The sequence below is a fragment of the Littorina saxatilis genome, linkage group LG3 (assembly GCF_037325665.1).
Source record: "Littorina saxatilis isolate snail1 linkage group LG3, US_GU_Lsax_2.0, whole genome shotgun sequence".
Lineage (NCBI taxonomy): Eukaryota > Metazoa > Mollusca > Gastropoda > Littorinimorpha > Littorinidae > Littorina > Littorina saxatilis.
This window is the reverse complement of record NC_090247.1, coordinates 46983853-47006233: the sequence shown is the minus strand read 5'-3', so window position 1 is coordinate 47006233 and position 22381 is coordinate 46983853. Positions and strand designations below refer to the sequence as shown.

The 22381-nt window shown below is 40.2% G+C and overlaps 1 protein-coding gene across 1 annotated transcript in view; it reads right to left on the bottom strand.

Annotated features, from left to right (window-relative positions):
• LOC138960779 (receptor-type tyrosine-protein phosphatase H-like) overlaps positions 1–22381 on the bottom strand; it is a 226922-nt gene that overhangs the window by 112511 nt on the left and 92030 nt on the right. Inside the window, exon 8 of the mRNA XM_070332426.1 lies at positions 120–206. Within this exon, the coding sequence (XP_070188527.1) occupies positions 120–206 (87 nt within the window). The remainder of the gene's footprint in view (positions 1–119; positions 207–22381) is intronic.

The following is a 22381-nucleotide window of genomic DNA, read 5'->3' as shown; positions in this document are numbered from 1 at the left end:
GCACGTATTTGAAATATTGTCGAGCAAAATTATACTACAAGAAGCCGGCAATGCCAGTCTCTTAAAACAGGTGACACGCCATTCTACCAGCGAGACAGACATGAGACAAAATGACTAACCTGCTTCCTCCGTGTAGGCCTTGACTGAATAGGGCCGCCCCATTCTGCTGTTCTGGTTTGCCGTGAGGGTGACCGTGAAACACATACCTGTAACAACAAAAACAAGCTTCAAGTCGCGTAAGGCGAAAATACAACATTTAGTCAAGCTCAGTCGAACTCACAGAATGAAACTGAACGCATTGCATTTTTTCCGTAAGACCGTACACTCGTCTGTCCACCGCTCGTGGCAAAGGCAGTGAAATTAACAATCCAGAAAAGCGCGGTAGCGGTTGCGCTGAGGAGGATAGCACGCTTTTCTATACCTCTATTCTTTTTAACTCTCTGAACGTGTTTTTAATCCAAACATATCATATCTATATGTTTTTGGAATCAGGAACGGACAAGGAATAAGATGTAATTGTTTTTAAATCGATTTCGGAAATTTAATTTCAATCATAATTTTTATATTTTTAATTTTCAGAGCTTGTTTTTAATCCGAATATAACATATTTATATGTTTTTGGAATCAGAAAATGATGACGAATACGATAAACGTAATTTTGGATCGTTTTATAAAAAAATAATTTTGATTACAATTTTCAGATTTTTAATGACCAAAGTCATTAATTAATTTTTACGCCTCCAAGCTGAAATGCAATACCGAAGTCCGGCCTTCGTCGAAGATTGTTTGGCCAAAATTTCAATCAATTTGATTGAAAAATGAGGGTGTGACAGTGCCGCCTCAACGTTTACAAAATGCCGGATATGACGTCATCAAAGTCATTTATCAAAAAAAAGAAAAAAACATCCGGGGATATCATTCCCAGGAACTCTCATGTAACATTTCATAAAGATCGGTTCAGTAGTTTAGTCTGAATCGCTCTACACACACACAAACACGCACAGACACAGACACAGACACAGACACACACACACACACACACACACACACACACACACACACACCACGACCCTCGTCTCGATTCCCCCCTCTACGTTAAAACATTTAGTCAAAACTTAACTAAATGTAAAAAGCAATGCCAAGCACAATACTTGAGTCTGTGTGTCCGGTAAAGATATCGAATAAATATAACATTTCAAAGGGAAATTCAACAACAGAAAGAGGTAGATGATCTTGTCCTGGAAAAACGTGTATGTCAGTGCTTACAGATATTTCTGAGTACAGACATGTCCCTTCAAGCAAAATATTATCTCGGTTAGAGACCGGCACGGTTGGCCTAGTGGTAAGGCGTCCGCCCCGTGATCGGGAGGTCGTGGGTTCGAACCCCGGCCGGGTCATACCTTAGACTTTAAAATTGGCAATCTAGTGACTGCTCCGCCTGGTGTCTGGCATTATGGGGTTAGAGCTAGGACTGGTTGGTCCGGTGTCAGAATAATGTGACTGGGTGAGACATGAAGCCTGTGCTGCGACTTCTGTCTTGTGTGTGGCGCACGTTATATGTCAAAGCAGCACCGCCCTGATATGGTCCTTCGTGGTCGGCTGGGCGTTAAGCAAAAAAAAAAAAAAAAAAAAAAATCTAGGTTAGAAAAATAATGGTCTCAGTTCGCGGTCATGAAAAGGCTCGCTGAAGCTCGTATTTTTCATGATCCTTTACATTCGACCTTTATTTTTAATATTCACTTAGACTCGGCATGTAAGCTATACTTATTACCTCCTGAAATCGAAAATATTATAATGTTTGGTGGCCTGTTGACAGACCAGCTTTTTTGTTGGTCCGAGGTTTCATCTTTATAGACCAGCTCCGAAGGCCGAGGTTGATAAATATGAAAACCGAAGGCGATATGCAAATGAAAAAGGTGTTTTTGTGCCACAGTTTGATCGAGTCCTAATCACTCTGCGTAAGCGTTTGATTAATGCGCAGTTGAAGAGTTCTGTGAAAATCATTTAGCTCTGCTAACGCTTCAATTCACAGCTGTTTATTTGGTTTGGAATAAAAGATCAAGAACACAGTTATGCCGTTTATCTGCTGAGGCCATAAAGGCAGATACTTTTGTGGTCTTTTCATGTTTTGGTATAATAATAATAATAATAATAATAATAATAATAATTGTCAGTAAGTACTGGTGTCACATGACTGATGTGAACCAGTTGATTGGCTAATGGCAATGCGCTAAAACTGTTAGCGCACTCTTGGAGTGTGCTAACTTTCCCACAGAGCGTATTCTTCCGCCCTTTGCCTAAGCGAGAGTGTACTCTCATCCTCAGAATTAATTAATGACATGTAGCTTATATTCTCCACAATACCAATGATTATGACCATAAATTTCCTGCTTCTCAATTAAAGCAGAAGTGGTTTTTTTTCTGACAGATTGCATGTGCCTGTGCCACAGTTGCCACTGATCTAAAAATAGAACCCGCTGTGTCTAATTTTTCAGTTTCGACTTGCGAAGATTCCTCTCATAAATATGCCATGTTAGTGGCATGTAGCTTATTATCCACATTACCAAATGATGAGTTAGTAGGCTATACAATTCCCAGCATCTAACAGAAAACACAAGTGTTATTCCGATAACGTAGCAGCTAGATCAGCACGTAGCAGACTACACTGAAATACGACTGCATCTGTTCAGTAAATGAATGTTTTCCGAATTATTATTTCAAGGCAACAACAATCGGAATCGAAAACGTGTAGGGTTTAGAATGTTCTTACCATATATAACAGGGATCGCGTTTACCGGTAATTTCCGGTATTTTACCGGTTAAGATTCGCCAATACCGGAAAAAAAAGTGGATGTCGGTCAGACGTACCGATTGTTATTTGGTTTGACCTGTAAAAAAAAAAAGTAGTAATTACAAAAATCGTTTGTCAGTACGAGGGGGAGAGAGAGAGAGAGAGAGAGAGAGAGAGAGAGAGAGAGAGAGAGAGAGAGACTCAGAACTTTATTACAAAAGGAGAGAGAGAGAGAGAGAGAGAGAGAGAGAGAGAGAGAGAGAGAGAGAGATTTGGATGGCTTGTTGTGACAGGGCTACAATGTTGCGATTATGTCTCCATTGATGACACTTGATGTCAAGGTGTCAAACATGACGTCAAAAATAACAAGGAGGCGAGCTCCGAAATGTCTTTCAGTACGATTGTGCCAGATCTAAAGTATTTGCTAGCAGATTATTTGAGCAATGTAGGTGGTCAGGGAGCGGAGAAATCTTTCTTGTCGCCGAGAAAAAGATCTACACACACAGACATCAGACATCATACTTTTTGCGCCATTCAAGTTTCTTTCGGTTCCCGGTCCATCGTAAAATCTTTCAGTTTATGAGAAACTGAAAGACAATAAGGGACGGCGTCTAACTATAGCCGACATAGCATCATACCGGGAAATCACGTACTCGCACCAGCTTAGGTCTTTGTCTACATACAGTTGATTATTGTGAGACGAAAGTGAAACTGTAACTACAGTAAGTAACTAGTGAGTAAGTCTTCCAGTTGCGTGATTACTATTTGCTTTCCTATTTTATTTCGGAAGTCTCTCTCTCTCTCTCTCTCTCTCTCTCTCTCTCTCTCTCTCTCTCTCTCTCTCTCTCTCTCTCTCTCTCACAGCGGCTGCTGATGTGTCACTGTCAAGTTGTACGACAGTTGCTTTGAGGGGGGGGGGGGGGGGGGAGAGAAAAAACGTCCGCATATCACTAACATTGATAAACATTGATTTAATGTATTGTAAATCATTGTTTGTCTTTTACTGGTTGCCTTGGCAAGCTTACCGATTTTCGTGAGAGCCTTGTAGCCAGCTCATGACGTCATACCGGTTTGAAAAATACCTAGCGCGATCACTGTATAAGACTTATTACCAGCCTGCCTCATGCGTGCAGACTCAGTGCAACGTGACGAGCAATTTTTTTTTTTGAAATGAGACTCAGTGCAGTGGTTCGATTGCCTAGCAGACGACATAAATCCCGCTCAGCAAATTAACATGTTGGGCAAATGTGAACGATTAAACGATGGGGATATAATACGTGTAGGGTTCAGAGCATTCTTACCGTTCATATTTAGTTCCAGACTCCCCGATGAGTGAAGATACCACACGAGAAACATGCCACATTTATTTTGAAAATGTGCTTACCGTCGACCTTGGCATGGGGCAACACTCTGCACAGTCAATCTGTCGAAGCTCGAAGAAGGTTTCGAATCGCAAATAACTAAGAGCACAGTCCTTTCTCCGAGTTTAAATGAGGTTTCTATGAAAAATCATCACTTTTTAGCTTAACCGGCTACACTGGAATTTACCAACAGAAATTAAAACTAGAATTTGCGTGTGACGAAAGCACGACACACTTGAGACAGCCCACACAAAAGTAGATCTGACACAAACCTGACCACACAGTTACGCCTATCCAAATGCGCGTTGCAAAATGTGCGTTTTGAATCTTCTTTTTTCTCTGGCGGTACTGACAATATCGTTATTGAAACAATCCCAGTGCACCAAGGGATTTATAGATCAAATCTCGAAAATAGTTATTGAACTCAGCGCTATGCGCTTCGTTCAATAATGAATTTTCTCGATTTGCTCTATAAATCCCATAGTGCACTGGGATGTCTCAATAACTTAAATAATAATAATAATAATAATAATAATAATAAATGAGCATTTATATAACGCAACATCATAACTTTACAATTATGCTCTTTGCGCTTGACACATTTAAAATTAAAACACAGTTATACAAGCATTTACATCTACATTCATAGTCAACAACGCTTAATTAAAAGCATACACCATCAAACATACATTACAAAAAAATTCTTCCACTAACTAAGTAATAAAACCATGAATAAAATAGGTAGTGAAAACAAGGAAAGACCAGCTAAATACCCTTAATCAGACAGAACATGTTATCAACAATACTGAAAAACAGCCCTAAATGTTTATATATGTCGTGCCTAGATCCTGAAAGTGCCTAAGTTCTTGAATTAGGTAGTTTCTTGCCTAATTCGTGAAATAGGCAACGGCTGTGCCTAACCTGTGAAATCAATGTTGAATTTTGCCTAATTTGTGAAATTTTATGATTTAGGCTGCCTATTGCGTAAATTAGGCAGCCTAAGTCGTGAAATTAGGCAAAGTTTTGATTTAGGCACGACTGCTATACAATTTAGGCAAAAATGTCTACAGAATAGGCAAAATCCTTGCCTAATGTGTCAAATCAATTCTAAGGTCTAACTGTTTTACAAATTAGTCAGTCTGTTTGAACCCAAAATCATCCGCGTGCGTGCGCACCTCTCACTGCGTTGCGGGTGACAACATATCAAGTTTGTGAACACTACTAACTACTTGTGAACAGTACTAACTGTGATACAAGTGAGATAATAATCACACTGGAGCATTTCAGATAAACTTTCTCAGTCACTACTTCACACCAGCACCTGACTGTCAGTGTTAGCCAGTGTTTACAAAAGCAAAACAAAAATACCCCTCTACCTCATTTACAAACATTTAAAGTTTACAAAAGTTAAACATTATCCAAGTTTGGACTGGTGTCAAAAAAGGTAAACCCACGACGTTCCAGTTCAACTCGATTTTCGGAGCTTACTTGCTCTTGCTCTTGCAAGATGAATTGTTTGGGTGGCAGTGACTACGGCAGTGATTTCTTGCTTTCTTGCAAGTGCATCTGGCTGTATCGCACTTCCCATTGCAAGAACATTTTTTGAACCCTTGTCCTCCATGCCTTGAATGAAGCTGAGCGATGCTTCTCATTGGTAGGACAGTGTCCTTCACTTGGTCAGCAGTGACAATTTGGAAATCGGCCTCGATAATTAAATTGCGGGAGAGCATAGTGTTTATGATGCCATGCTTGGTGCCAACGTGGTACAGGTCGTTGTGAACCTTCGGGAACACCCCAGGCACGTTTCTGCAATCAAGGCGCCGTCGATCAAACTCGCTGACTGGAACCAGCACGCCGTCGTTTTGCAGCAGTGGAACCAGCTTGGCTCTTGTTGTTCGCAGCATTTCAGCACGGCTTTTTTCTTGTCCTTCACGTGCATCTTGTCTGCACTGCGCCAAAATGCTTGCATGATCTTCTAGAGCTGTACTTGAAGTGGCGGCCCCTCCAACTGCACCTTCCACCTCTGCATCATTTTCAGTTGAATTCTGTGGACCGAGTTCTTCTAGAGCTACACTTGAAGTTATTGATCGTCACCTCCCCCCAACCCCCCAATCCCCCGAAGTGCCACGAGCATGACCCAGAAAATAAATGCACATTTCTGAGATTTAAAAAAAAAAGTTTTGCATAAATTAGAACTAATTTGCATACTTTGTGAAATATAATATTGATAACGTTTTTGATTTATTTTTTTCATGGATTACAAACGGCAATTGATGAAACTAATTATGTATAATTTCTATGCATCTTTTTCTACTACTACTCACATAAGAATCATGAGGTCGAACAAAATGTTGTGTCAAAAGTGACCTCAAACAGTTCAGTGACACAGAGACAGAGAGAGACAGAGAGAGAGAGAGAGAAAGAGAGAGAGAAAAAAAGAGAGAGAACGAACGAACGAACGAACTTTATTACTCAAGGATGGAGATTTTAGGCTCACGCCTAGTCTTACAATCTGTCCCTGCTAAACTAAGACATAAAGATAAAGACAATAAAAGGACAATTGTCAATCGCAATCATACAGTATTACTAACTACAACATTACCTATACGACTACATAATGCATAATAGAACATTGAAATGTACATAGTCCTCTTGCCAATCATGTGAACCCGGAAGTGTTGAGTACACCAAAAGGTTTTTGCAGAAATGTACTGTATGGGTCCCCAGCAGTCAGAAACTGCCGGATGCTAACTTGCATATCTTGAGCATTTTGCATAATTAGCCTAATTAGCATAAATTAGCATAATTCTTGAAAAGTCAATATCTCAGCAGTCCCTTGGCCGATTTCGACGATTTTTGAGTCGGTGTTGGGATTATTGATGACTCTGAATCAATTTATGATACTTCCAAATTCAAGATGGCCGCCACTTCCGGTTTAAACCGGAAATGGCCATATTTCACCTCCTAGTAGGCCTTTATTGGAAAAAAAATGAACTCGGTTAACTGCATATTGTTTTGAAACATTGTTCAAACGATATACAGAATATACTATATCTCTTAAAACATAGACTACTAGACTCCAAATTAATTCATGGTATAATTTGGTATTGGAAGAAAGGAGTGCATGAACCATTCCAAGCGAGATTTCTTTCTTTCTTTATTTGGTGTTTAACGTCGTTTTCAACCATTCAAGGTTATATCGCGACGGGGGAAGGGGGGAGATGGGATAGGGGAAAGGGGGGAGATGGGATAGAGCCACTTGTTAATTGTTTCTTGTTCACAAAAGCACTAATCAAAAAATTGCTCCAGGGGCTTGCAACGTAGTACAATATATGACCTTACTGGGAGAATGCAAGTTTCCAGTACAAAGGACGTAACATTTCTTACATACTGCTTGACTAAAATCTTTACAAACATTGACTATATTCTATACAAGAAACACTTAACAAGGGTAAAAGGAGAAACAGAACCTGTTAGTCGCCTCTTACGACATGCTGGTTAGCATCCGGTAAATTCTGTTGACGCCAACATGAACAGTCACGCGATTCACTGCTGCTGGAGGAGATGTGACATTGCCGTGCAGCCATTTGCACAGGTCATACACTGTCATACCAGACACGCATAGTTTTTGCAGAATCTCACCCTTTGGTGCCAGTCGTTGTGGGTCGACATGCTTGATGACAGAATCGCCGATCAAGAGCATGGTTGACTGGCCGGCAACCGAAAGAGTGGACAATGTTTCTTGGGGTGATGTTGGTTTTTGTCTGTCCACACATTCATCAGGGTTTAAGGTTAAGTGGGTGGACCGACTGGGACTGGGAGAGTGTGGACTCGCTGGGGGAGTTGTCGTCGGATAGGGCGGCAAAGGAGTTAGTGGTGGGGACAGCATACATGAGAGGAGGGGAGGGAGGAATAGCGCTCACAACATAGCGAGGGCTTTGTTGCACACAGTTCTCTGTTGCAGAGAGTTGGCAAGGGGGAAGTGTGGTCCGGGTGGCATTGCCATTGGCAGCAGTTACAGTTTGAACTGCTTGAGAGTAGCTTTTCTTTGATTTAACCTCACGGCGCGCTTCCTGCAACTGGCATTTTATGCTAACATTTTCTTTTTCGAGACAGGTCACTTTGTTTTTTAGGACTGACAGTTCTTCTGCCTGTTTCTCGAATTTCTCTGAAAAGTTTCTCATCAGAGTGTTTTTTACTTGCATCTTAGCGTCTTCGATTTGACTTATTTCCGCTTTACCATCCGACAGCTGTTTTGTGGCATTTACAGTGTCTTGGAGGATGCAGTGGATGGCGGAAATCTCATCCTCTACCTGAGATAGACGACGCCACACTGCAGGTAGAGAGAGCATTGTTGGCAGGCCTGCCCCTTGAGCTGCGTGCATCGTGTCGCGTTCGGCTGCGGGGCGTGAGTACAGACCTCTTAGACAGAGTGCTGCGCGGCGTTGCGTGGCCTGTGGTGGTTGCAGCGGTGTCTTGATGCGAGGGGATGGGGGTGGGGGTGAGGGTGTCTGAGACAAAGAAAGGAGGAGCGGTGTCTGTGGGTTTGGGGGAGGCAACGGGAGGAGGGGTAGAAGTTATGGGGCACTTGTCTTCCATGGTTGAGCGGAATGAGAGGGGCAAGTTACACAATGACTCTGTAAGCTCTACATGATCGTTGTTGTCATTGTATTTTGCTAACAGCTTCTCCACAAGGTCGCACTCAGCACTCCACATCGCGCACCCACGGCCCTGACACAGCCGCGTGCCGGCAGGTGTCACTGTGAAGTACAGCGTGATTGTTAGGAATTTCTTGTTCTGTACTTTGAACCGCAACACGGTTTTTGCCAGTTCTGGTGGAGTGACGTTGGGTGTTTCAAAAGATGGCACAATGACTGATTCAATAACTGTATTGTCTTTGTCGAAATCTTGGGATTTAAATGAAAAACTCCCTCCTTGAAAGGAAGAATAGCGCAGAAGGAGAGCGCTTCGCCACAATACGATTTCATGCTCTCCGCAGAAAAATCTTTTCTGATTGGGGCACAGGGTTGGGATGAGCTTGGCTGATAGCTCCGTGCCTACGGAGGACGCCATGAATACACACACGCAGCACACTATAGTACTACACACACTTCACAGCACATTTTCACACTCGCCGGGGCAGGCACAGAACTTCACATATGTTGCATCACGACGGCTGGGCAGAGGATGGATCCCGCAGATGGGATTACACCATCGTTGTAATGTTACCACATATTGACAGTCCGCGGGCGTCGGTCCATTCAATTTTCACTGACTTGGAACAAAGGAAACGTATTTGCACCACTGTTTTACACCAAAGAAGGCAACATTTTGCCAAACACTTTTCACAGACAGGTACAACCCATCTTTAGGTGCCCGCACAACAAAATTCACAATATTGGAGAAATTATACACGTCGCTAGAATCCTTCGAATGCGGAGCCGTGTAGACACGTCTTGCCCGGTCGGAGAGCACGTGAGAGAGGAGGAGAGAGAGAGAGAGAGAGAGAGAGAGAGAGAGAGAGCGAGAGAGAAAGAGAGGAGAGAGCGAGAGAGAAAGAGAGGAGAGAGAGAGAGAGAGAGAAAGAGAGGAGAGAGAGAGAAAGAGAGGAGAGAGAGAGAGAGAGAGAGCGTTTGTGAAATAGTATTTAAGGCTTACCTTGATGACTTTCTGTAATTCTCCCACTTCCAGAATCTCGAACTTTTTTCGCAGGTAATACAGACTTCTGTGTTTTTCAGAAACTGTACCACTTAACAGGTTAATGATGGTTTGGTATGTTTCCTTGTCCGGTAAACAGAATTTTGTGTAGCCTCCATTTCCAAGATGCTCCTCAAAACGAATACGAAATTGTGACCTTTTAGTTTCCATGGCTGGATTTGGCTAACACTGACAGTCAGGTGCTGGTGTGAAGTAGTGACTGAGAAAGTTTATCTGAAATGCTCCAGTGTGATTATAATCTCACTTGTATCACAGTTAGTACTGTTCACAAGTAGGTACCCAGCAAACACACAACGTGAATACGACGTTGCGAAAATGTGAATTTTTCGTGTCATTAGCAACGTTGCGAACTTTACGTGAAATTTACGTTGAGCCAACCAAAAAACGCAACGTAAAACCAACGTTGTGTCATTGTGAGATTTTGGTGTTCTTTCGACGTTGTAATACAACGTAAATTTTACGTGAATTTCACGTTGCATTTTGGTGTCTTACAAATGTTGCGAAGATTACGTAAAATTTACGAGGATCCAACCAAAAAACACAACGTGAAAGCAACGTTGCGTTACAGTTGTGTTTTTTTGTTTTTTACACGTTGGTACATAACGTAAATTTCACGTGGATTCCACCTTAAAAAGCAACGTAAAATCGACGTTGTATTATTGTGATTTTCTGGTGTTCGAACAACGTTGGTATACTCACGTGATTTTCACGTGAAATTCACGTGATTTAAAAACAAAAGTTAGTTTGATACAACAAACGTTCCTACAACGTAGTTTCAACGTAAACACACAACGTTGGGGTTTGATTGATCGCCAACGTGCCCTCAACGTGAAATCCACAACGTAAATCCTACGTCAGTCATTACCAAATTTTCACCTGCACGGTTTCGTATCGTTTATCAAAGAAATGTATGTATATAAAGCCTTTGAAAATTACGTAAGGTGAACAGATTTTCAAATACAGGAGATAGATATGTGCGAAACTATCACCGAATAACAAATGACTCAGTCAGACGTTATGAAATTAAGCGCCGATGTACCGCGCAATGTATTTGATTGCTTAATTTGGCGTTCCAAATGCGTCCGGTTACATTTTCTGGCATCATTAATGCATCAACGAGAATTGAAAAGTAATGCTAAAAATATAATTGTGTACGTTTAAAGTTGATCTACTGTGCTCATCAAACTTCTTGTTGTATTTTGTAAATTGGCGAGAGGGGGTCAGAATACATGAACCTAATCTCTGTGATTGTCTATACGTGCGCGTGTGTGTGTGTGTGTGTGTGTGTGTGTGTGTGTGTGTGTGTGTGTGTGTGTGTGTGTGTGTGTGTGTGATTACACGTACGTGTTAATGTGTGTGTGTGTGCGTGTGTGTGTACACGTGTTAGTGTGTGTGTGTGTGTGTGTGTGTGTGTGTGTGTGTGTGTGTGTGTGTGTGTGTGTGTGTGTGTGTGTGTGACATCAGTTTGTGTATGTGTGTGTGTGTGACATCAGTTTGTGTATGTGTGTTTGTGGGTGGCTGTGTGTGTATGTGTGTGTGTGTGTGTGTGTGTGTGTGCGAGCGTGTGTGTGTGTGTGTGAGTGTGTTTGTGTCCTTCGGCGCGTGACAATATATCTGCCAATAAGTTGAACTAAAACAGGGTTCAAGTGGGAATTACACCTGAAAAAGCAGGAAGGGAGCAGAATACATGTTATGAACTCCGTTATTTATTGTTTGAAATGTTATAACCTGGGAGAAGTCACCCTCGCACCCCGTCCTTAGTTTCTCTTGACCTACCTTTGAAGTATTCTTGAGGACATGACTAGACTACCCGATTGCGCCCATTGCACGGCATAAGAGAGCGCCGTTCCACCCGGCCGATTCCGCTATAGACGTCACGCGTCCAAGGGAGGTAATTTTCGAGCCAGCTGCATTGACTCAGCCAAGAACGCAAACTTTCTTCGATTAAAGGCATCTTTTGTAGCATGTCTAAAATCATGGGACTTGTGTTATCAAGCTTTTAAAATCACCAAGTAACTTTTAAGAATAGTTTCAGTTACATGCGAACTCATTCTGCTGAACGGATTTTGAGAGCCAGTGCCCATGCAACAGCCTTTAAATGCACCTCTTTCCTTTTTTCATGTTCTTTTATGGTTTGCCGATTTTGTTAACATTTTTGCATTCATGATGAAGATTTTATGGTGACTGTACAGAAATGTACGTCCTCTAGTTTCTAACCTTCCAAAAATTGGGGCTGGGGGTCGGGGGAGAGAGAGAGAGAGAGAGAGAGAGAGAGAGAGAGACAGACAGACAGAGACAGACAGACAGACAGACAGACAGAGAGACAGACAGAGACATAGAGAGAGAGAGATAGAGAGAGCCAGAGAGGGAGACAGAGGGGAGAGAGGGAGACAGAGAGAGTCAGAGAGAGACAGAGAGAGACAACGTCGAAACTTTGTCAATCATTTCGGTTTTTTCACCTGCATTTTTAGTTTCGTAATATTCTATTCAATTAATGTTCGGTCAAACATAGAGGTTCACTAATTGTGTAAGACGAAAAGAGTATAACATAAATGCATATTGTTTCAAGGAATTTGCTGAGTTAAATGGATTTGCGAGTGCGAAACTTTCCCTCCCCAAAAAAGACGCGTTACTAACCGACAGTGTTCTCCGGTGATGGCCACGGTCGACTTTGTGTATCCCAAATTTGGTTTTCAACTTTGATGAACACTTTCAGGACTAAAATATTCATCGTAATCAACTCGAAGGTAAGTTGTTTTCAGTTGTTCCACATGAGACGTTATCACTTATTGTACTCCATGTACACATGCACAGATTACTTGATTGTCGAGACCATGATTGGAATGGAAACGGACCGGCCAAAGATGGCGGGTCTTTCCAATAGTCACAATGTCAGCCCTAACTCAGTTCAAGGGATACACATTCTTTTAGACTCAACGTTTGAGTCAGTATAGCGAAACAATGGGTCACAAGCAGTGGAACACATAGACGGACGCAACCTTTAGAAAGCTGTTTAATCAGACTAGCTCAGTGCATGAGACTGAAAGCGGGGGCGGCCATTGTTATCTCAAGTACTTAATTGGGCATTTTACGATCTTGAGGGAGGACGATGTATCCAGACAAGCTGCTTCAAGTTCAAGTGAATCTGCCCAGCGGACAGTGGTATGAGAAGAATTCAGAACTTGACACATTGGCTCATTACATACTTGACTGTCTTTTGTCGACCTGTTCTGTTACTCACTCAAGTAGGCAGCCGAGATACCCTGCCGGTGTCACGATTTCATCTTTCGTCTGTGTACATATTTCCCCCTCGACATATACTCAAGACTGAAATGTTGTTTCCTGGTAAAATTAAGAAGTGAAATTATTTCAGGACGAAAAGCATGTCAGTTTCTTGCATGTGAAGAAAATTGGTGGTAAAATTTAATAGATTTCAACCCCAAAATCGAATTCTTCGAAAACGTGTACTGAGTGGTTAATTACGTCCCTTGAGTAAGAAGGAAACATTTTAGGATGAATCAAATTTCTAAGTTAATTAAAACAAATTGGTTGGACAAATTTGGCCCCATGAATGTAAGGTACACAAGGTCGCTCATCAGTACTATCGAAGGGTGTTTTTTTGTTCAGTGTAGAGTTTATACTAGATCAACGAGGCCGAGAAGCGAAATATCAACACGGCGAAAGATGAAAACGTCACACCGGGGGAGACAAAGAGGAGCTATCGGGTGGAGAATGGGGAGGTGATTCGGGGAGGGGGGTGGATTAAAGATGAACGTATCAAATTGTTATTTGTAAGGAGGAGAGAGTGAGACAAAGAGGAGCTATCGGGTGGAGAATGGGGGAGGGGATTTGGGAGGGGGGATTATAATGTGTGTGTGTGTGTGTGTGTGTGTGTGTGTGTGTGTGTGTGGGCGGCAGGTTGGGACGGCATTTTATCAACGAACGTACGAAATAACAAAACAAAATAAAGAAAGAACAAACAAACAAAAATTAAAACCTGACACATGCAGGTTTGTGTAGTCATTCGTTAGACTGATTTTAACCTGTCTTAGACGACTACCCATAGTCTTTTCACATTCACTGATTCAATCAATCAATCAATATGAGGCTTATATCGCGCGTATTCCGTGGGTACAGTTCTAAGCGCAGGGATTTATTTATTTATTTTTGTATTTTTACTTTGTGCAATTTATATCGCGCACATATTCAAGGCGCAGGGATTTATTTATGCCGTGTGAGATGGAATTTGTTTACAAAATACATCACGCATTCACATCGGCCAGCAGATCGCAGCCATTTCGGCGCATATCCTACTTTTCACGGCCTATTATTCCAAGTCACACGGGTATTTTGGTGGACATTTTTATCTATGCCAATACAATTTTGCCAGGAAAGACCCTTTTGTCAATCGTGGGATCTTTAACGTGCACACCCCATTCAAGTAATGACACACTCGGACTGTGTGTGTGTGTGTGTGTGTGTGTGTGTGTGTGTGTGTGTGTGTGTGTGTGTGCTACCTGACGGATTTTCATGAACATTGGTTTACATATTCTTGAGAGCATTCGCTTGTGTGGCTGTTCTCCGATATTTGATAGCGTTATTTGATGTCATATTTTCCCGTTTGTAAAAGTTGAGCCCGCACTGTCAGAGAGAAGAACACATGAATATAATATGTAGAAATCACAAACCCGGCCAGAAGGCAGACACGGACAAAATGTAGGATGCTGATACATGTAAAATATGTGTCTGATGCGAGTATAGGCTTACTATGTTTAAAAAAATTGTGAATAATATCTAGCCGAGATGAATCGCAACCTTCGTACCTCTCCCTTTATTTAAGATGTTTTCCCATTCTTCTTCGTGTTAGTTGGACGGTATTCTTTCTTTTTCTTTTTTCTTCCAGCCACAACACAGATAGCGTAATAGCGGCTGTTTTTATATTTAGTCAAGTTTTGACTAAATATTTTAACATCGAGGGGGAATCGAAACGAGGGTCGTGGTGTATGTGCGTGTGTCTGTGTGTCTGTGTGTGTGTGTGTGTGTGTGTGTAGAGCGATTCAGACTAAACTACTGGACCGATCTTTATGAAATTTGACATGAGAGTTCCTGGGTATGAAATCCCCGAACGTTTTTTTCATTTTTTTGATAAATGTCTTTGATGACGTCATATCCGGCTTTTCGTGAAAGTTGAGGCGGCACTGTCACGCCCTCATTTTTCAACCAAATTAGTTGAAATTTTGGTCAAGTAATCTTCGACAAAGCCCGGACTTCGGTATTGCATTTCAGCTTGGTGGCTTAAAAATTAATTAATGACTTTGGTCATTAAAAATCTGAAAATTGTAAAAAAAAATAAAAATTTATAAAACGATCCAAATTTACGTTTATCTTATTCTCCATCATTTGCTGATTCCAAAAACATATAAATATGTTATATTCGGATTAAAAACAAGCTCTGAAAATTAAATATATAAAAATTATTATCAAAATTAAATTGTCCAAATCAATTTAAAAACACTTTCATCTTATTCCTTGTCGGTTCCTGATTCCAAAAACATATAGATATGATATGTTTGGATTAAAAACACGCTCAGAAAGTTAAAAACAAAGAGAGGTACAGAAAAGCGTGCTATCCTTCTTAGCGCAACTACTACCCCGCTCTTCTTGTCAATTTCACTGCCTTTGCCATGAGCGGTGGACTGACGATGCTATGAGTATACGGTCTTGCTGAAAAATGGCAGCTACTTGACTAAATATTGTATTTTCGCCTTACGCGACTTGTTATTCATTCTTCTGTCTCGTTCCCTCATATTCGCATGTGATATTATGCCACTCCTTATGAGATTACACCCCCAAACTTTGTTGCTAGACCTTTGTTGAGGAGAGAAGAGGCGAGGAAAACTGGTATGAAGTACAAGTCAAAAATCGCACCTTGATCTTACCTGACTCATTTACGGCACTTGGCAGTCTTTTGTCGGGCTTTTGTCGATCGCTTGTCCACTTGGATAATAAAATTACGGACATGCTCCCCCCCCCCCCCCCCCCCTCCTCTAAACTTTGCCAAAATGGGTCCTCTTGAGACATCTCGCGTATGAGAACAAAAGAAAACCGAACGGGCAAATCATATGGACAACACATGTTGGATTTCTTCTTAGGGTACGCTCACCAGTAAAAAAAAAAATGCAGCCAATGTTTTCTCAAAAAGTTGTGTTTGTGTGTGTGTGCGCGTGCGCAGGTTTTTAATGTACTGTTTCGTTGAGAGGATCGTGGGTAGTGTTTTTCCTCTTTATTTTAAAATGTTCATTACAGACATATAAGACAAAATAAAGAAAAAGAGAAAAATACAGCAAAAAACAAGTCGCGTAAGGCGAAAATACAACATTTAGTCAAGCTGTCGAACTCACAGAATGTCCATAGAGGGGGAATCGAGACGAGGGTCGTGGTGTATGTGTGTGTGTGTGTGTGTGGTGTGTGTGTGTGTGTGTGTGTGTGTGTGTGTGTGTGTGCGTGCGTGTGTCTGTGTGTGTATGTGTGTGTCTGTGCGTGTGTGTGTGTAGAGCGATTCAGACTAAACTACTGGACCGATCTTTATGAAATTTTACATGAGAGTTCCTGGGAATGATATCCCCGGACTTATTTTTCATTTTTTCGATTAATACCTTTGATGACGTTATATCCGGCTTTTTGTACAAGTTGAGGCGGCACTGTCACACCCTCATTTTTCAATCAAATTGATTGAAATTTTGGCCACGCAATCTTCGACAAAGGCCGGACTTCGGTATTGCATTACAGCTCGGTGGCAAAACTAATGAGTGAGTTTGGTCGTTAAAAATCAGAAACTTGTAATTGACATTATTTTTTTATCAAACGTTCCAAAAACAATTCCATCTTATTCTGCGTCATTATCTGATTCAAAAAACATATAAATATGTTATATTTGGATTAAAAACAAGCTCTGAAAATTAAAAATATAAAAATTATTATCAAAATCAAATTTCCGAAATCGATTTAAAAACAATTTCGTCTTATTCCTTGTCGGTTCCTGATTCAAAAAACATATAGATATGATATGTTTGGATTAAAAACACGCTCACAAAGTTAAAACGAAAAATATAATATATGTATTCTTAAACGGATTTTTGTTTTGATGTACATTTTTCATTCAATTTTCTTTTCATGTTTGCTTGCTCTTCATTTAAACTGTACAATAGCCGCCATTTATATGTATTTTTCTAGAAAACTGTAAACACCACTATAAGCATTATGCTTGTTGTTGTTTACTCTATATGCGTTTTTTATTTGTAAATAATGCACAAACGTTGAATGCAACAGTTTAAACCAAACGAAGAGAGGTACAGAAAAGCGTGCTATGCAGCACAGCGAAACCACTATGTACAGCGCTGAACAGGCTCGTCAGTTTCACTCCGTTTTGCACAAGCGGCGGACTACGGTCTTTGTGAAAAAATGCAGTGCGTTCAGTCAGAGACTGTATACTCTATAGTCTCTGGTTCAGTTTCATTCTGTGAGTTCGACTGAGCTTGACTAATGTTGTATTTTCGCCTTACGCGACTTGTTGTTGTCCTCAGTTGCATGCAGGCTGCTGAGTTGTTTTGCCTTTTTATATTTAGTCAAGTTTTGACTAAATATTTTAACATCGAGGGGGAATCGAAACGAGGGTCGTGGTGTATGTGCGTGTGTGTGTGTGTGCGTGTGTGTGTGTAGAGCGATTCAGACTAAACTACTGGACCGATCTTTATGAAATTTGACATGAGAGTTCCTGGGTATGAAATCCCCATACGTTTTTTTCATTTTTTTGATAAATGTCTTTGATGACGTCATATCCGGCTTTTCGTGAAAGTTGAGGCGGCACTGTCACGCCCTCATTTTTCAACCAAATTGGTTGAAATTTTGGTCAAGTAATCTTCGACGAAGCCCGGGGTTCGGTATTGCATTTCAGCTTGGTGGCTTAAAAATTAATTAATGACTTTGGTCATTAAAAATCGGAAAATTGTAAAAAAAAAATAAAAATTTATAAAACGATCCAAATTTACGTTTATCTTATTCTCCATCATTTGCTGATTCCAAAAACATATAAATATGTTATATTCGGATTAAAAACAAGCTCTGAAAATTAAATATATAAAAATTATTATCAAAATTAAATTGTCCAAATCAATTTAAAAACACTTTCATCTTATTCCTTGTCGGTTCCTGATTCCAAAAACATATAGATATGATATGTTTGGATTAAAAACACGCTCAGAAAGTTAAAACAAAGAGAGGTACAGAAAAGCGTGCTATCCTTCTTAGCGCAACTACTACCCCGCTCTTCTTGTCAATTTCACTGCCTTTGCCATGAGCGGTGGACTGACGATGCTACGAGCATACGGTCTTGCTGAAAAATGGCAGCTACTTGACTAAATATTGTATTTTCGCCTTACGCGACTTGTTACATTTAGTCAAGTTTTGATTAAATGTTTTAACATAGAGAAGGAATCGAGACGAGGGTCGTGGTGTGTGTGTGTGTGTGTGTGTGTGTGTGTGTGTGTGTGTGTGTGTGTGTGTGTGTGTGTGTGTGTGTGTGAGTGAGTGTGTGTGTGTGTCTGTGCGTGTGTGTGTGTAGAGCGATTCAGACTAAACTACTGGACTCCGATCTTTATGAAATTTTACATGAGAGTTCCTGGGAATGATATCCTCGGAAGTTTTTTTTCATTTTTTCAATAAATACCTTTGATGACGTCATATCCGGCTTTTTGTAAAAGTTGAGGCGGCACTGTCACACCCTCATTTTTCAATCAAATTGATTGAAATTTTGGCAAAGCAATCTTCGACAAAGGCCGGACTTTGGTATTGCATTTCAGCTTGATGGCTTAACAACTAATTAATGAATTTGGTCATTAAAAATCGGAAACTTGTAATTAAAATTATTTTTTTATCAAACGATCCAAAAACAATTTCATCTTATTTTTCGTCATTTTCTGATTCCAAAAACGTATACATATGTTATATTTGGATTACAAACAAGCTCTAAACATTAAAAATATAAAAATTATAATTAAAATTAATTTTCCGAAATCGATCTAAAAACAATTTCATCTTATTCCCTGTCGATTCCTGATTCCAAAAACATATACATGTAGATATGATATGTTTGGATTAAAAATACGCTCAGAAAGTTAAAACGAAGAGAGGTACAGAAAAGCGTGCGTTCAGTTTCATTTTGTGAGTTCCACAGCTTGACTAAATGTAGTAATTTCGCCTTACGCGACTTGATCTTTTTCCCACACACTTTGAACACGTGCGAGTACCAGCAATAGAAAATTAACAAAACACCTTCCTCCCCCTCTTAGGTGAAATGAAAGCGGACGTTTTCAGCGTGCATTCCCTTGAATTGACTGAATGGTTAATCATGCTTCTGTGATCTTGGGAGTTGTGGTTTTTTTCTGTGACATTCACAAACATACAAATGACAGAGTCCGACTAAAGGCTTACTGGAATTTACTGTTGAGTAATAAGTGTGTCATCTTAGGACCATGCCAGTGCATGGGGGATATCTTGGATACAGGGCGGACAGGCTTGCAAGCAATATATAACTCTGACTGTTGACCGTCGTTGTAATTTCCCACTTTGTAGTTGTCAAGGTATTTTAACATGTGGGCTTTATATTTTATAAGCGTGTACAAGAGCATTGTTAGTAATAACGCGCGCTATTTTTAGTTAAAAAAGGGATCAACTTGGAATGTGCACCCGACATTTCAATTTGTTTTCCCCTTTCTAATAATGGGTGAATTTGTTTTATTATAACTGAATTGCTTACAACCGAAATACCTACATGCCGAAATAACTGAAATAAAAAAAATAAACAAATAGACGAATAAGGAAATGATAGATCTTTCTTTCTTTATTTGGTGTTTAACGTCGTTTTCAATCATTCAAGGTTATATCGCGACGGGAAATGATACATAAATAAGTTCATAAATGAATGAGTTAATAAATGCGTTATGGCGAAATTTAGATAACAAATTAGGAACTTTAACATTAATTTCAAATTAACTAACCAAATAACAAGATCAATAGGTAAAGTGTTTTGTATGGGGGATGTAACAAAATGAGGAACTTGAAAACCACCATGTAGGTGTCCGACATTTGCTGGTGTCTTGTTTGCAATGATTTCAATTTGGTTCCAACATTTTGTTGTCGTCGTCGTCGCTCTTGCTGTCTTTGTTGTAGTTGTTGTTATTTGGGGGTTAAACGGGAAAAGGGGCAGAAATATGTTGGACTATTGAACGATCGTTTTCACACTAGGTGTCGGACTTCAAGTACAACGCGGGGTAAAAGTACTTAATGGAAATCCATGAGCTATGAGTTTAATAGATAATCGTTATTTCGAGCAATTTCCATGTCTGAACATCCCACGGATATCCGCGTGCCACCCATCATTTCTAGTCTAACTCCTCTGTCGCAACTCATAACTGGAATTGATCAGATTGCTTAACATTTATGAAACTTGGCATAATTAATAATAAAGTAGTTGTTATTGATTTCTGATACAGAGCCATTGCAAACATTCGATATGTTTGAAGAAAATAATACTTTAAAACCAACACTTGAGCAGACGAACTCGGATCAACAGCATCAGCAGCAAATGGTTTGCAAAAATAAAAGAAAGGGAAAAAAATATTTATCTGCTTTGAAACATTAGCAGCAAATGTACATATATCGTCAAAATATTTATTTGGCATGTTTACCGCTTCGTTTCTTTTATAATTACTCCAAAGCATGATCAATACCGCAGTTAAGCAAATTTCAAAATGGCCGCCTTCGCACGAAGCAAAGCAACTTGAAATCGCCCAAATGAGTTTGCAAGGTAAGTTCCAGGCTTAGTTTGAAAGTGTTTATCGTTGTTTAAGTAGGTGACATGTCGTTTCACTCCGAGTGTGCCAGCACCGGCCCTCTACCCTCTACTAGGCAGGGAAAGTGGTTCGACCTTGCATGAATGCAGGGCAAGTTCGAGTTTGCTAGCTAAAATTGCTGCTAGTGCTGCCTTGTCTAGATCTGGAACTTTTTCAATTGGATTTTTTCTCTCTATTATACTGGAATAAGTGGGTGCTTTTCTAGATCTAAGCATCGACCGAATTAGATAATGATGTTCCTTGCATTGCATTCTCCTAAATCTGTTATTCTAACCAGTTTGTTTAAGAATATAATTGTTCGTTTTTTGTTGATAAGCTTACAAGATTTTTTCTTTTTTAAGTAAGTGGTTTCACACGTACAACATGAGACCCACATGCACTAGACAATGGAAGTTGAGGTCCTCGTTCAATACCACAAATGCCAGTATTATACTTCAGACTCCTTTTGGAGGAATGTGTGGGGTTTGGGTGTTGAACTTGAAGTGGCAGATTGTTTGCACAGGTATGAATGTTCGTACGTTCGTACGTGCACGCATGTATGCAGGCATTTGTTTGTCAAGCAGGAACATGCAACATTTTGTTGACCGTATGTGAGTGCGTGTGTAATAAAACCAACGACAAACAATACAAAAAGCTCCAGCTCTGCTTCTTCACCAGTCACAGACGCATTGCGTTGTTCAGCTTTCCAGAAATATATTAACTCAGTCAGAACCGGCTTCATGAATATTTTATTTCAGGTAAAAGTCAATCGAATCTACACAAAAAAAGGTTATTGCGTTGTTCTGTCTTTGAGAGAGAGAGAGAGAGAGAGAGAGAGAGAGAGAGAGAGAGAGAGAGAGAGAGAGAGAGAGAGAGGGAAATGGAGAGAGAGAGATGGAGAGAGAGAGAGAGAGAGAGAGAGAGAGAGAGAGAGAGAGAGAGAGAGAGAGAGAGAGAGAGAGAGAGAGAGAGAGAAAGGCATGTACATCATTTGTCCGTATCACACACACAGTGTTCCAAATTTCTTCTTCTGCTTCCATTAATCGGTCTTTTTCTATTCGTTTTTTATATTTAGTCAAGTTTTGACTAAATATTTTAACATCGAGGGGGAATCGAAACGAGGGTCGTGGTGTATGTGCGTGTGTGTGTGTGTGCGTGCGTGTGTGTGTGTGTGTGTAGAGCGATTCAGACTAAACTACTGGACCGATCTTTATGAAATTTGACATGAGAGTTCCTGGGTATGAAATCCCCGAACGTTTTTTTTCATTTTTTTGATAAATGTCTTTGATGACGTCATATCCGGCTTTTCGTGAAAGTTGAGGCGGCACTGTCACGCCCTCATTTTTCAAACAAATTGGTTGAAATTTTGGTCAAGTAATCTTCGACAAAGCCCGGGGTTCGGTATTGCATTTCAGCTTGGTGGCTTAAAAATTAATTAATGACTTTGGTCATTAAAAATCTGAAAATTGTAAAAAAAAATAAAAATTTATAAAACGATTCAAATTTACGTTTATCTTATTCTCCATCATTTGCTGATTCCAAAAACATATAAATATGTTATATTCGGATTAAAAACAAGCTCTGAAAATTAAATATATAAAAATTATTATCAAAATTAAATT